Below are 14,454 nucleotides of genomic sequence, written 5' to 3'. Positions count from 1 at the left end.
AACATGAAATTAACACATTAAAACATAATAAAATATTAAGCTCTGTGACGTCAGACTGAAAAAATAAACAATATAAAAGTGAAGATTTAAAAATAAAAGTGTGTCAACAAAATATCAAATGTGTCAAATCTGTAGCCTGAAGACAGAAATCTGTAAACCTGTCTGTCTGCCTGCCTGTCTGCCTGCCTGCCTGCCTGTCTGTCTGCCTGCCTGCCTGTCTGTCGCTCTCTCTCTCTCTCTCTCTCTCGTGCCCCCCTAAAGTCTCTCGCCCCCTGTGACGTCAGCGGCTGCTCGGTACACGGAGCCAGTCTCTCTCCGGTCTGAGGAGAAACGGAGGAAAAAGAAACCGGAGAGACAGACACCGCAAACCTCCTGTCTGTCTGTCTGCGTGAGTCTGTCTGTCTGTCTGTGAGCGGCAGACAGGAAACAAGAGAAGAAGGACAAGAAGAAGAAGAAGAAGAAGAAGAAAGAAAGAAGGAGTAGAAGAAGAGAAGAAGAAGCAGAAGTGGTGTGTCGGAGTTGGCTCTAGTTTCTCTCCGCTCCGGAGGGTCTCGGTGTGAACATGGAGCGGACTGGAACTTTGCTGCCGCTCGCGGCTCTCTGTCTGCTGGCTCTGGGACTAACGGGCGCGCGGGCGGACACCTTCAAAGGTAGGACCGGGTCCGGGTTCGGGTTCAGGTTCAGGGTGAAGGGGGTCCGGGTCTCTGAGGAAGGGGAGGAGGGGGAGGAGGGGGAGGTGTGAAGAACATGGGAGTTGTTTCTGTGTCGGCATCCAAGTTTCCAGCTGGAAAATCTCCTCCTCCTCCTCCCTCTTCTTCTTCTTCTTCTTCTTCTTCTTCTTCTTCTTCTTCTTCTCCTCCCTCTTCTTCTTCTTCTTCTTCTTCTCCTCCTCCCTCTTCTTCTTCTTCTCCCTCTTCTTCTCCTTCTTCTTCTTCTTGTCCTCATTTCTCTGTTTCCTCTCAGTTTTCAGCTGATCTCAGAGCAGAAAAACTTTTGTAAATCAGCAGCTGCGTCAGCTCCGCACAAATACTGCGTATAAATACTGTGTATAAATACTGCGTTTAAATACTGTGTATAAATACTGCGTATAAATACTGTATAAAAATACAGTGTATAACTACTGTGTATAAATACTGCGTTTAAATACTGTGTACAAATACTGTGTATAAATACTGCGTTTAAATACTGTGTATAAATACTGCGTATAAATACTATATAAATACTGTGTATAAATACTGCGTTTAAATACTGTGTACAAATACTGTGTATAAATACTGCGTTTAAATACTGTGTATAAATACTGCGTATAAATACTGCGTATAAATACTGTATAAATACAGTGTATAACTACTGTGTATAAATACTGCGTTTTAATACGGCGTATAAATACTGTATAAAAATACTGTATAAATACTGCATATAATTACTGTATAAATACTGCGTATAAATACTGTATAAATACAGTGTATAACTACTGTGTATAAATACTGCGTTTTAATACTGTTTATAAATACTGCGAATAAATACTGCGTTTTAATACTGTGTATAAATACTGTGTATAAATACTGCGAATAAATACTGCGTTTTAATACTGTGTATAAATACTGTGTATAAATACTGTGTATAAATACTCCAGCTGCTGTTCATGAATTCATGAACACAATGTTGAGTTCAGATCAGCAGGAAACTGCAGTTTGTTCCTCAGCTGATCATCACTGAACACAGTAGAGACAGACAGTAGAGACAGACAGTAGAGACAGTAGAGACATCAGAGACAGACAGTAGAGACAGACAGTAGAGACAGTAGAGACATCAGAGACAGACAGTAGAGACAGACAGTAGAGACATCAGAGACAGACAGTAGAGACAGACAGTAGAGCCAGTAGAGACATCAGAGACAGACAGTAGAGACAGACAGTAGAGACATCAGAGACAGACAGTAGAGACAGACAGTAGAGCCAGTAGAGACATCAGAGACAGACAGTAGAGACAGACAGTAGAGACATCAGAGACAGACAGTAGAGACATCAGAGACAGACAGTAGAGACAGACAGTAGAGACAGTAGAGACAGACAGTAGAGCTGCAGAATGATTGAGGACATAAAACTGTCTCATTGATGAGACAATCCTTTATTAAAGGGGAGAGCATCAATTAAAACAGTGATACAGAAATATGAAACATAGAAAACACAAGTAAAAAGCAGGAGGAACAATATAAACATTATAAACAATATAAACAATGTAAACAATAAAAAGCAACATAAAAATATAAACAATATAAACAATATAAACATTATAAACAATATAAACATTATAAACAATGTAAACAATAAAAAGCAACATAAAAATATAAACAATATAAACAATATAAACATTATAAACAATATAAACAATACAAACAATATAAACATTATAAACGATATAAACAATGTAAACAATATAAACATTATAAACAATGTAAACAATATAAACATTATAAACAACATGACTAAGAAACATATATTTCCAGTATTCTGAAGTGAAGCAGTTCACATGTTGAACTCCATTTAAATTCTGACTGTTTTTATTGAATAGAATAAAAGTTTGCACATTATTGTTGATTGGATCAGAACAGAACAGAACAGAACAGAACAGATGAAGTCCAGAAAATAATCAGCAGATTCACTTTAACTTCATCGTGTTAATCATCAGTAAATTTAACTTAGTGTCATTTTTAATGATTGCTGATTTTTTCAGTACCAGCTGTGTGTTTTTGTCTCGACTGCAGACTGAAGAGAAAGACATGTTGAACTCCATTTTGATTCTGACTGTTTTTATTTGATAAATATTTCTTATTTTGTTCTCAGTGTGTCTGCTGTTCTGCTGACACAGCAGTGTTTATGTTTCACTGAGCTCTGGTTCTGTTTGTCAGGATGTCATCATGGCCTCACTGTGGATATTTCAGACGTATTGATCAGTACACAGATGATATCAGAGTGTCGTTATGTGTATAAGGTGTTGTGTGTGCACCGAGCAGCAGACGTGTGTGTGTGTGTGTGTGTGTGTGTGTGTGTGTGTGTGTGTGTGTACTTGTACTGCAGTACTGCAGTAGTGCGACAGGGTTCTGCTGAGGCCTGAGGCTTTAAAGCAGCTCTGTGGGTTCTCTGGAGAACCTGCTGTGTTCAGGTGTTCTGCTGACTGCTGGGTCCTCTGCTCTGATGATGATGATAAAGATGATCAGTCAACTGTTGTTCCTCTGCTCACCTGATGGGGGCAGCAGCAAATCAAAGCTCTCTCTGTGTGTTCTGACATGTTAAATGTAATGTTTATGATCATATATATCATTGATTACTGATAGACATGAGAGGGGGTTCCTAATAAACTGGACACTGAGTCACAGAGAACGTGAAGCTGCTCGATCAGACCGCTAACAGACTCAGTGGATCAGCCTCAGGCTCTAAGTCAGCGCAGTGACGACGGGATGATCATTGGAGCTGTGATCACCTGCTCAGGTAACTGTGGATCACACCTGGAGTCACGTGAGCGGACGAACAGCCGTGAGACTGAGAACATGGAGCCACCAGTGTGTTCCCAGTGACAGGATGACAGTCAGTGTTTGAGGCAGCCGGCTGATTTTCATGTAAACCAATTAGCAACAAAGTAATTAAGGAACCTCTGGAGCTCATTAGGAGTTTGTTTACTGTGTGTGTGTGTGTGTGTGTGTGTGTGTGTTATTTTCTGCTCACACTCGCCGTCATCATATTTTCTGTTAAAGAAATAAAACTAAAGTGGATCTACTGTCTGATGCCTCGGGGTGTGTTGGATTTCTCCTCCTGTCCGTCCCTCTCTGCTGCACATATGGAGGGCTGTGGGGGCACAGTGTGTGTGTGTGTGTGTGTGTGTGTGTGTGTGTGTATGTGTGTGTGAAGCAGCAGAGAATGAAATTAAACTCTCTGCGGCCTGGGTCCAAGATGGCCGCCACGCCCTAATAACCGTGGTGATGGAGCGAAGCTAATGAGCGCGCCCAGTCGTCGGGGGCGACGGCAGTTTGAGATGAGCTGGTACTTATTGTTGCTGTTTGTGGCCTAAATGTTTCGTTGTTTACATTTCTGTTTAAAAGAAAAATACAAGTCTGAGCGACTGCTGTCGTTTATTTAATTTAAGGCTGTTAAAGGTGAGGTGTGTGTGACTGAGTCATGAGTCGACCCAGCAACACTTTAAATACCTCAACACTGAACTGTGGTGGTGTTCTTGTGATTCCCTGTGATGGTTTAGTGTCTCTTTGTGGTGGTTTGGTGTCTCTTTGTGGTGGTTTAGTGTCTCTTTGTGATGGTTTAGTGTCTCTTTGTGGTGGTAATGTGTGTCTTTGTGTTGGTAACGTGTCTCTTTGTGATGGTTTAGTGTCTCTTTGTGGTGGTTTAGTGTCTCTTTGTGATGGTTTAGTGTCTCTTTGTGGTGGTAATGTGTGTCTTTGTGTTGGTAACGTGTCTCTTTGTGATGGTTTAGTGTCTCTTTGTGGTGGTAACGTGACTCTTTGTGGTGGTTTAGTGTCTCTTTGTGATGGTTTAGTGTCTCTTTGTGGTGGTAATGTGTGTCTTTGTGTTGGTAACGTGTCTCTTTGTGATGGTTTAGTGTCTCTTTGTGGTGGTTTAGTGTCTCTTTGTGATGGTTTAGTGTCTCTTTGTGGTGGTAATGTGTGTCTTTGTGTTGGTAACGTGTCTCTTGGTGATGGTTTAGTGTCTCTTTGTGGTGGTAACGTGTCTCTTTGTGGTGGTAACGTGTCTCTGTGTGGTGGTAAAGTGTCTCTTTGTGGTGGTTAAGTGTCTCTTTGTGGTGGTAACATGTCTCTTTGTGGTGGTATAGTGTCTCTTTGTGGTGGTAACGTGTGTCTTTGTGGTGGTTTAGTGTCTCTTTGTGGTGGTAACGTATGTCTTTGTGTTGGTAACGTGTCTCTTTGTGGTGTTTTAGTATCTTTGTGGTGGTTTAGTGTCTCTTTGTGGTGGTAACGTGTGTCTTTGTGTTGGTAATGTGTCTCTTTGTGGTGGTTTAGTGTCTCTTTGTGATGGTTTAGTGTCTCTTTGTGGTGGTTTAGAGTCTCTGTGGTGGTAACGTGTGTCTTTGTGTTGGTAACGTGTGTCTTTGTGGTGTGTTAGTATCTTTGTGGTGGTTTAGTGTCTCTGTGGTGGTTTAGTATCTTTGTGATGGTTTAGTGTCTCTTTGTGGTTGTAACGTGTCTCTTTGTGGTGTTTTAGTATCTTTGTGGTGGTTTAGTGTCTCTTTGTGGTGGTTTGGTGTCTCTTTGTGGTGGTTTAGTGTCTCTTTGTGATGGTTTTTTTTAATTTAATTTAAGGCTGTTAAAGGTGAGGTGTGTGTGACCGAGTCATGAGTCGACCCAGCAACACTTTAAATACCTCAACACTGAACTGTGGTGGTGTTCTTGTGATTCCCTGTGATGGTTTAGTGTCTCTTTGTGGTGGTTTGGTGTCTCTTTGTGGTAGTTTAGTGTCTCTTTGTGATGGTTTAGTGTCTCTTTGTGGTGGTAACGTGTGTCTTTGTGTTGGTAACGTGTCTCTTTGTGATGGTTTAGTGTCTCTTTGTGGTGGTAACGTGTGTCTTTGTGGTGGTTTAGTGTCTCTTTGTGGTGGTTTAGTGTCTCTTTGTGATGGTTTAGTGTCTCTTTGTGGTGGTTTAGAGTCTCTGTGGTGGTAACTTGTGTCTTTGTGTTGGTAACGTGTGTCTTTGTGGTGTCTTAGTATCTTTGTGGTGGTTTAGTGTCTCTGTGGTGGTTTAGTATCTTTGTGATGGTTTAGTGTCTCTTTGTGGTGGTAACGTGTCTCTTTGTGGTCGTAACATGTCTCTTTGTGGTGTTTTAGTATCTTTGTGGTGGTTTAGTGTCTCTTTGTGGTGGTTAAGTGTCTCTTTGTGGTGGTAACGTGTCTCTTTGTGGTGGTAACGTGTCTCTGTGGTGGTAACGTGTCTCTTTGTGATGGTTTAGTGTCTCTTTGTGGTGGTTTAGTGTGTCTTTGTGGTGGTTAAGTGTCTCTTTGTGGTGGTTTAGTGTCTCTTTGTGGTGGTAACGTGTCTCTTTGTGGTGGTAAAGTGTCTCTTTGTGGTGGTAACATGTCTCTTTGTGGTGGTTTAGTGTCTCTTTGTGTTGGTAACGTGTGTCTTTGTGGTGGTTTAGTGTCTCTTTGTGGTGGTAACGTGTGTCTTTGTGTTGGTAACGTGTCTCTTTGTGGTGTTTTAGTATCTTTGTGGTGGTTTAGTGTCTCTTTGTGGTGGTAACGTGTGTCTTTGTGTCGGTAATGTGTCTCTTTGTGGTGGTTTAGTGTCTCTTTGTGATGGTTTAGTGTCTCTTTGTGGTGGTTTAGAGTCTTTGTGGTAGTAACGTGTCTTCTTGTGGTGGTAACGTGTCTCTTTGTGGTAGTAACGTGTCTCTCTGTGGTGGTTTAGTGTCTCTTTGTGGTAGTAATGTGTCTTTGTGGTAGTAACGTGTCTCTTTGTGGTGATAACGTGTCTCTTTGTGGTGGTAACATGTCTCTTTGTGGTAGTAACGTGTCTCTTTGTGGTGGTAACGTGTGTCTTTGTGGTGGTTTAGTATCTTTGTGGTGGTAACGTGTCTCTTTGTGGTGGTAACGTGTCTCTTTGTGGTGGTTTAGTATCTTTGTGGTGGTAACGTGACTCTTTGTGGTGGTAACGTGTCTCTTTGTGGTGGTAACGTGTCTCTTTGTGGTAGTAACGTGCCTCTTTGTGGTAGTAACGTGTGTCTTTGTGTTGGTTTAGTATCTTTGTGGTGGTAACGTGTCTCTTTGTGGTAGTAACTTGTCTCTTTGTGGTGGTAACGTGTCTCTTTGTGGTGGTAACGTGCCTCTTTGTGGTGGTAACGTGACTCTTTGTGGTGGTTTAGTATCTTTGTGGTAGTAACATGTCTCTTTGTGGTAGTAACGTGCGTCTTTGTGGTGGTAACTTGTCTCTTTGTGGTGGTTTAGTATCTTTGTGGTGGTAACGTGACTCTTTGTGGTGGTAACGTGTCTCTTTGTGGTGGTAACGTGTCTCTTTGTGGTAGTAACGTGCCTCTTTGTGGTAGTAACGTGTGTCTTTGTGTTGGTTTAGTATCTTTGTGGTGGTAACGTGTCTCTTTGTGGTAGTAAAGTGTCTCTTTGTGGTGGTAACGTGTCTCTTTGTGGTGGTAACGTGACTCTTTGTGGTGGTTTAGTATCTTTGTGGTAGTAACATGTCTCTTTGTGGTAGTAACGTGCGTCTTTGTGGTGGTAACGTGTCTCTTTGTGGTGGTTTAGTATCTTTGTGGTGGTAACGTGACTCTTTGTGATGGTGGTAGCCTAACCCTGGGAGAGGTGTTTGTAATTAGAGCACTACTGTTAACTCAGCAACACACACACACACACACACACACACACACACACACACACACACACACAGACACTCCCTGATGACCTGGTGTGTCCAGGTTCAGGACTGTCGCTGATTCAGGACTTTACCTTTTCCTCCTGCGTGTGTGTGTGTTCAGGTGCAGTCAGCTCTTTGTTCTGTCTCGTCAGGGTTTTAATGAAGCTCACAGATTAAACACACACACTGTGAAGTCAGGTGTGTGTGTGTGTGTGTGTGTGTGTGTGTGTGTGTGTGTGTTGGGGGTCCTCAGTGAGTTAATTATCTCCCTCAAACCTCGGAGACTTCCTTCCGTCCTTCTTGTCTTTTCTTTCCTTCCTCTGGTTTTTGGTCTTCTTCTCCTCGTAACTGGAAGTGACGAGTCGAGTCACACGTCAGAAAACAGGAAATGAACAGAAAATCTGTTTGTTGTTTAATTTTAGGATCTGGAGGAAACACGATTTACACAACCTGTGTGTGTGTGTGTGTGTGTGTGTGTGTGTGTGAAGGTGATCATATGACTTTCTGTCCGTTCTCAGACTGCTCCTTAAGCCAATTTAGCTGCTACACACACACACACACACACACACACACACACACACAGTAACCTTTAACAGTGTTAGTGTTCTCAGCAGTGTGTGGTCACATTGATCCTGTCAGCTCCTGGTGTGTGTGTGTGTGTGTGTGTGTGTATGTGAGACTGCCTGGTCCTGGCTGTCTGATTGGTCCAGAGCATCAGGAACTGAACCAGTCCAGTGTTCAGGTGTAAAGTCACCTGAGCTGCTTTAACCTGATGGTATGATGTCATCATGTACGCATCATCTAAACGCTCAGTTAGTGTGCAGCGTGGCCGGAAAGTGGCAATAATAATAATAATAATAATAATAATAATGATAATAATGATAATAATGATGATAATAATAATAATAATTATAATAATAATAATAATAATGATAATAATGATGATAATAAGTATGATTGGTTAATTTGCTCACTGTGATGTCATTTCTTGGAGTAACCTCAGATGCTTTATATCCATATAATCTGAGCTAAAGATTAATGATGCAAGTCCATAAACTCGCATATAGTATTAATTACTAACTCATAACACAAAACATTTTGATTGAAAGATTTCTAAATGTAGAAACGTGAACAAAATTTTATCTTCTTCTTCAAACATATTTTCATATTCTCTGACTGCACCACTGAGCTAGCTGAAATGTTCTGCAACGTTCTGCAACGTTCTGTAACGTTCTGTAAAGTGGTTACAACACAAGCAAACTGTTGTGGTCTTTGACGCTCTCCTGCAGTCAGCAGAGGGTTAATGAGCTGATCATGGAGCTCTGCAGGAGATCATGATGAGCCTCATGATGTGAACATGAGTTCTGATGGACCAGGTTCTGCTCTGTGGAACCACACAGTCCTCACAAGTACATAAGTCCCAACATGTTCCCGTGTTAAACAAGTGTTTGAGGTTTGAGAGCTGCTGAACAGGCAGGAAGCATCTTAACACAGATTATACTGATAACACACACACACACACACACTAATCCCTGTCTCATTACTGCAGTCTGTCTTCAAGTCATCACACACACACACACACACACACACACACACACACACACACACACACACACACACACACACACACACACACATCTTCAAACAATAATCCTATGAATATGATCAGGGATTTGGGCCACAACACTAATCAGACTGACATCTCTGGACAGGGATTAAACAGGGATGTGTGTATGTGTGTGTGTGTGTGTGTGTGTGTGTGTGTGTGTGTGTGTGTGCGTGTGTGTGTGTGTGTGTGTGTGTTGTAATCTCTTGAAGACACACTGGCTGTTTTTATAATCTGATGTCAGAGACATAATTTGGTTAATCTGAAGAAAAATACAACAACCTGTCTGTTGTTGCCTCGAGGCCGGTCACGTGACCACACCAACAGCTGACTGCAGGGACCTCCACCACCATCACTCACCATCAGCTGACTGCAGGGACCTCCACCACCATCACTCACCAACAGCTGACTGCAGGGACCTCCACCACCAACACTCACCAACAGCTGACTGCAGGGACCTCCACCACCATCACTCACCAACAGCTGACTGCAGGGACCTCCACCACCATCACTCACCATCAGCTGACTGCAGGGACCTCCACCACCATCACTCACCAACAGCTGACTGCAGGGACCTCCACCACCATCACTCACCAACAGCTGACTGCAGGGACCTCCACCACCAACACTGACCAACAGCTGACTGCAGGGACCTCCACCACCATCACTCACCATCAGCTGACTGCAGGGACCTCCACCACCATCACTCACCATCAGCTGACTGCAGGGACCTCCACCACCATCACTCACCAACAGCTGACTGCAGGGACCTCCACCACCATCACTCACCAACAGCTGACTGCAGGGACCTCCACCACCATCACTCCTTCTGATGATACAAACTGTGTCTATTCAAACTTCTCTTGTTGTTTCCTGGTGGGTGTGGCCTGTTTGAGCTCCGTTTCTCATTGGACAGAAAAAGAACAACTTGTTCAAAAAACACGACTAGAAAATCAACTTCACAAGTTACTAAGACACGACTTTAACTATGACTATGACTTCAGTCAGTGAGTTGGGTGAAACTGGATCATATTTTATGGAGAAAGTTTTTTCTGACCCGGTCCGGCCGCTCTGCCTCGACTCTGGACGGATGACTTTGCTTGTTGCTATAGTAACCGCTAACTGCTGCTAACCAGCAGCCTTCCATTGAACACCAGTTACAGCACCGAGGTGTTTAATGGAGTTTCCTGATGGACAGATAACTGCTGCTAAATGTAAGTGGTAGCTAGCTCATAGCCGTGCAGCTAAGTTAGCAGCGCTATGTGTTGACTCAACCCGTTAAGAAAAACACCTCAGTCCCGTGTTGTTCTGTCCTGGTCTGGACAGAGTCAGCAGCTCGCTCCATGTCGAGGGATGCAGCGAGCCTTCAGCACTACAGGCCCAGAGTGAAGGTATCAGTTATTTAATGTGTTTAATGTGTTCACCATGTCGTCAGCAGACATCATATAATGATCATACAGTTGTTTCTCTGACTTGGTGTTGCTCAGACGTATTTCAGGCTGTTCACTCGTGTCTTAAAGTCTAAACTGTGTGAGCATCCTGTGGTGAGTTCAGGGACTGGGGGAGATTTGGATCTCTGTGACAGAGCTTAGAGCTGACACCAGCCTCAGAGACACAAATCCTCCTCCACAGCTTCTATCTCATCTCACACGTTAAACAAAAGGAGTCTTAATCCGGCTCCTTTAATCCCCGTTGGGTTTGCCGACGCTGCGTCTGAAGGCGGCACTTTAATCCCAGAGGCCACCGGGGCCGATCGCAGCGTCTCAGCCCGCCGGGGATCCTTTCGTTAACGGCTTTAATCCAAACGGACCGACCACAAACACACACATGCAGGAAGTGGTGCTTTATTAAGTGGAGAAGGGGAACTTTCCTCCGTGTGCTGCTGCAGATAATTCACAGCTCTGATGTGGATTTGTAGGGAGATTAAAGAGAACAAAGATTTATGCATTTTTTAAATTACTGAAATACAAACATGAAGCGTGAAAGTGCAGCGTGAAGAACGAGAAACGTAATAAGAAGAGCAGATTCAGTAAATTCACACCGAGAGATTAGCCTCATGTTTTATTCATTTTATGTTGCTGAACATAAATAATGCGGCCGTGGAGGAGGAGGTCAGCTGGACGTGATGATCAGTGCACAAACAGGAAGACGCAGCAGGTCAGACACCACAGAAGAAGAAGAGCTGCTTTTATTCCCCGCCGCTTTGATCTGACGGTTAAATTAAATTAGACTGTGAGGCTCCGGACCAATCAGCTGCTCCGACCACCTGATGGACGGTCCATCCACAGTGTTGTGTTCAGGTGCTGCTGAAGCTGTGGGACGATCAGCATCTCTGTCTCTGACTTCACTTTTAACAGAGAAAATTAAAACTATCATCCAGAATAAAGACATCAACTCCTCTCTGTCTGTCTCTGTCTCTCTGTCTCTGTCTGTCTCTCTCTCTCTGTCTCTGTCTCTGTCTCTGTCTGTCTCTCTCTCTCTGTCTCTGTCTGTCTGTCTCTCTGTCTCTCTCTCTGTCTGTCCTGTGCCGGGGGTGAGACCAGAGGAAGGAGGGAAGATAAATATTTTATTAAGATTTTAATGCTTTCTCTTTTTCCGTTTTATCATAATCATTATGATAATTATCTGAAAAGTGCTGCTAGCTACAAGATAAAACACATGCACACACACACACACACACGCGCACATGCACACACACTTACAGAGCCACTGTAAGTGTGTGTGTCTGCTATTTACCTATATTACTACAGTAAATATTCATACGCAGCTAATATCTGTGTGTGTGTGTGTGTGTGTGTGTGTGTGTGTGTGTTTAAATATTAATGGTGTTTCGGGCTCAGTGGTTCTGGATTCAGAGTTTGAAGCAGGTGTGAGTCGAGTGAACACAGGAAGTAAACAGGGTGTGAGGGCGTCACACATGATCTCCTGACATCTAAAAATAATCTACAAAATAATCAAACATGTTTTTCACAATAAAACAGCGACTGCAGATTTGATGATGAGAGAACCAGAATGTCCTGAGCAGGTTCTGAGGTTCTCTAAAGGTTCTGTGTTCCCTCAGGTTGTTCAGAACATCACAACAACACGTGAACAGATGAGACATTTAAAAACAGCTGATGTGTTTACTGGTGGTCACACTGGTCCCAGTGGGTCTGAAGATCAGCCAGGTGACGTCTGTGTTTCATCCAGCATCACAGTGATCACTCCCTACACTTGGCTGTGATTGGCTGCAGTAGTGATGTGGCGTCCAGGTGTTGAGGTGAGATTTCAGGTGAAGGTTAAGACAGAAGTGTTTTAACAGGTGAGTCACAGGTGTGTGCAGCGCTCACCGGGCTCGTGCTCTTATTGTGAAGTTTGAGCCTCACGGTTATTTTCTGTCCAACCAAAGCCACACTTCAACTGTCGGTGCGTTCGCTGCAGTCTGTAAACACGAGCGCTGCTGGCAGGCGCGGCGACTCCACGCGGTCATCCAGCTGAGCGCGCTCAGTGTGTGACGACCTCCTGCTTTCTGAGACGTCTTTGTACTGAGGACGAGTTTTTGGGTCACTGTGTGTGTGTGTGTGTGTGTGTGTGTGTGTGTGTGTCCTGGGGCTGCTCCAGACTCTTAATATGCCACCAGACTCTGATTAATGATTGGCTGTATGTGTGTCAGACCGTAACCGCAGGAAACCAAGAATCACCTCTGGGATTGGTCGAGGTTAAGAGAGGTTAAAGAGAGAGAGAGAGAGAGAGAGAGAGAGAGAGAGAGAGAGAGAGAGAGAGGGAGAGAGAGAGAGAGGCTGATCCGTGACTCCTGCTCTGATCTTCTCCTCTCTTCATTCAGTTGCAGACGAAACAACTTTGATTTGACCTGATTTTGACGTTTTTAATGTGAAACAACGAAATGAAGACGCATCATCTCATCCGACCATCACTGAGAGACAAATCCCTCCATATCAATACTGTGACTAAATATCAACAATGAGATTTATGATCAATAATCATCAGTTATGTGGATACAATGAGAAAAGTGTCAGAAAGAGAATGGTTGGTTTGGTTGTTCTGTTGGTTTGTTGGTTGTTTTGTTGGTTTGTTGATGGTTTTGTTGGTTGTTTTGTTGGTTTATTGGTTTGTTGGTTGTTTTGTTGATGGTTTTGTTGGTTTGTTGGTTGTTTTGTTGATGGTTTTGTTGGTTGTTTTGTTGATTTGTTGGTGGTTTTGTTGGTTGTTTTGTTGGTTGTTTTGTTGGTTTGATGGTTGTTTTGTTGGTTGTTTTGTTGGTTTGTTGGTGGTTTCGTTGGTTTGTTGGTGGTTTTGTTGGATTGTTGATGGTTTTGTTGGTATGTTGGTGGTTTTGTTGGTTTGTTGGTGGTTTTGTTGGTTTGTTTGTTGGTTTGTTGGTTGTTTTGTTGGTGGTTTTGTTGGTTTGTTGATTGTTTTGTTGGTTTGTTGGTGGTTTTGTTGGTTTGTTTGTTGGTTTGTTGGTTGGTTTGTTGGTTTGTTGATTGTTTTGTTGGTTTGTTGGTGGTTTTGTTGGTTTGTTGGTTGGTTTGTTGGTGGTTTTGTTGGTTTGTTGTTTTGTTGATTGTTTTGTTGGTTTGTTGATTGTTTTGTTGGTTGGTTTGTTGGTTTGTTGGTTGTTTTGTTGGTTTGTTGATCGGACATTTGGTTTAGTTACTTTTGCTTGTACTTTTAAACTTAAGTACATTCAATATACTTAAAGACTTTTACTCGAGTACTTTTCATATGGGAGACATTCACCTTTCCCAAAGTAATAGTTTAAAACTGTATCTTCACTTTCACTCAGGTCTGACTTTGGCAGCAGGATGAAAGCTCACAATCAGACTGATATTTCTGAATAAGAGTCAGAATCAGTAGAAACTGAATTATAATGATGTGAATAATCTGAATATGTTAGTGGAGACTTTTAAAGTTTAAAAGAGTTTTAAAGTTTTCTTTAATAACGGGTATGAAACAGGAAGTAAATGTCAAAGTAAATGGCAGCAGAAGAAGAAAACAAACAGGAACTCAGTGAAACCGAGCCAGAATCAGACAGACAGGTAGGAGAGGGTGGAGGTCTAAGTGCCCCCCAGGCCTGGCTCACAGCACAGTTACATTAGTGGTCGACCGCCATGAGGGAGCTGCAGGGGAGAGAGAGGAGTGCTCATAATGGTGTGTGTGTGTGTGTGTGTGTGTGTGTGTGTGTGTGTGTGTGTGTGTGTGTGTTTGTTAGAGAAAACACATAAAGTGGAGCAGCTCTACATGTATTTGTCTTCTTACAGACTGTCTGCAGCTCTGTTCATGAGTCTGATGGTAAATTAAAGGAACAGTTCACCCAAAAAAAACTCAGTCATCGTCTCCTCCTGATGATATAAAGTCAGGCTCAGCCATCATCTCCTACTGATGATATAAAGTCAGGCTCAGTCATCGTCTCCTCCTGATGATATAAAGTCAGGCTCAGCCATCGTCTCCTACTGATGATA

General features: G+C 42.9%; 1 protein-coding gene across 1 annotated transcript in view; it reads left to right on the top strand.

The window, feature by feature from the left end:
• The first annotated feature begins 296 nt into the window (after positions 1-296).
• The window catches only part of LOC311249261 (receptor-type tyrosine-protein phosphatase mu-like), a 157,572-nt gene continuing 143,414 nt past the window's right edge, over positions 297-14,454 (top strand). The window contains exon 1 of the mRNA XM_084340158.1: positions 297-650. Within this exon, the coding sequence (XP_084196284.1) occupies positions 563-650 (88 nt within the window). The 5' untranslated portion in view covers positions 297-562. The remainder of the gene's footprint in view (positions 651-14,454) is intronic.

The sequence above is a fragment of the Pagrus pagrus genome, assembly GCF_965226575.1.
Source record: "Pagrus pagrus genome assembly, chromosome: 20".
NCBI classification, from domain to species: Eukaryota; Metazoa; Chordata; class Actinopteri; order Spariformes; family Sparidae; genus Pagrus; species Pagrus pagrus.
Note: the sequence above shows the minus strand (reverse complement) of the source record. Positions and strands in the feature narration are given on the sequence as shown.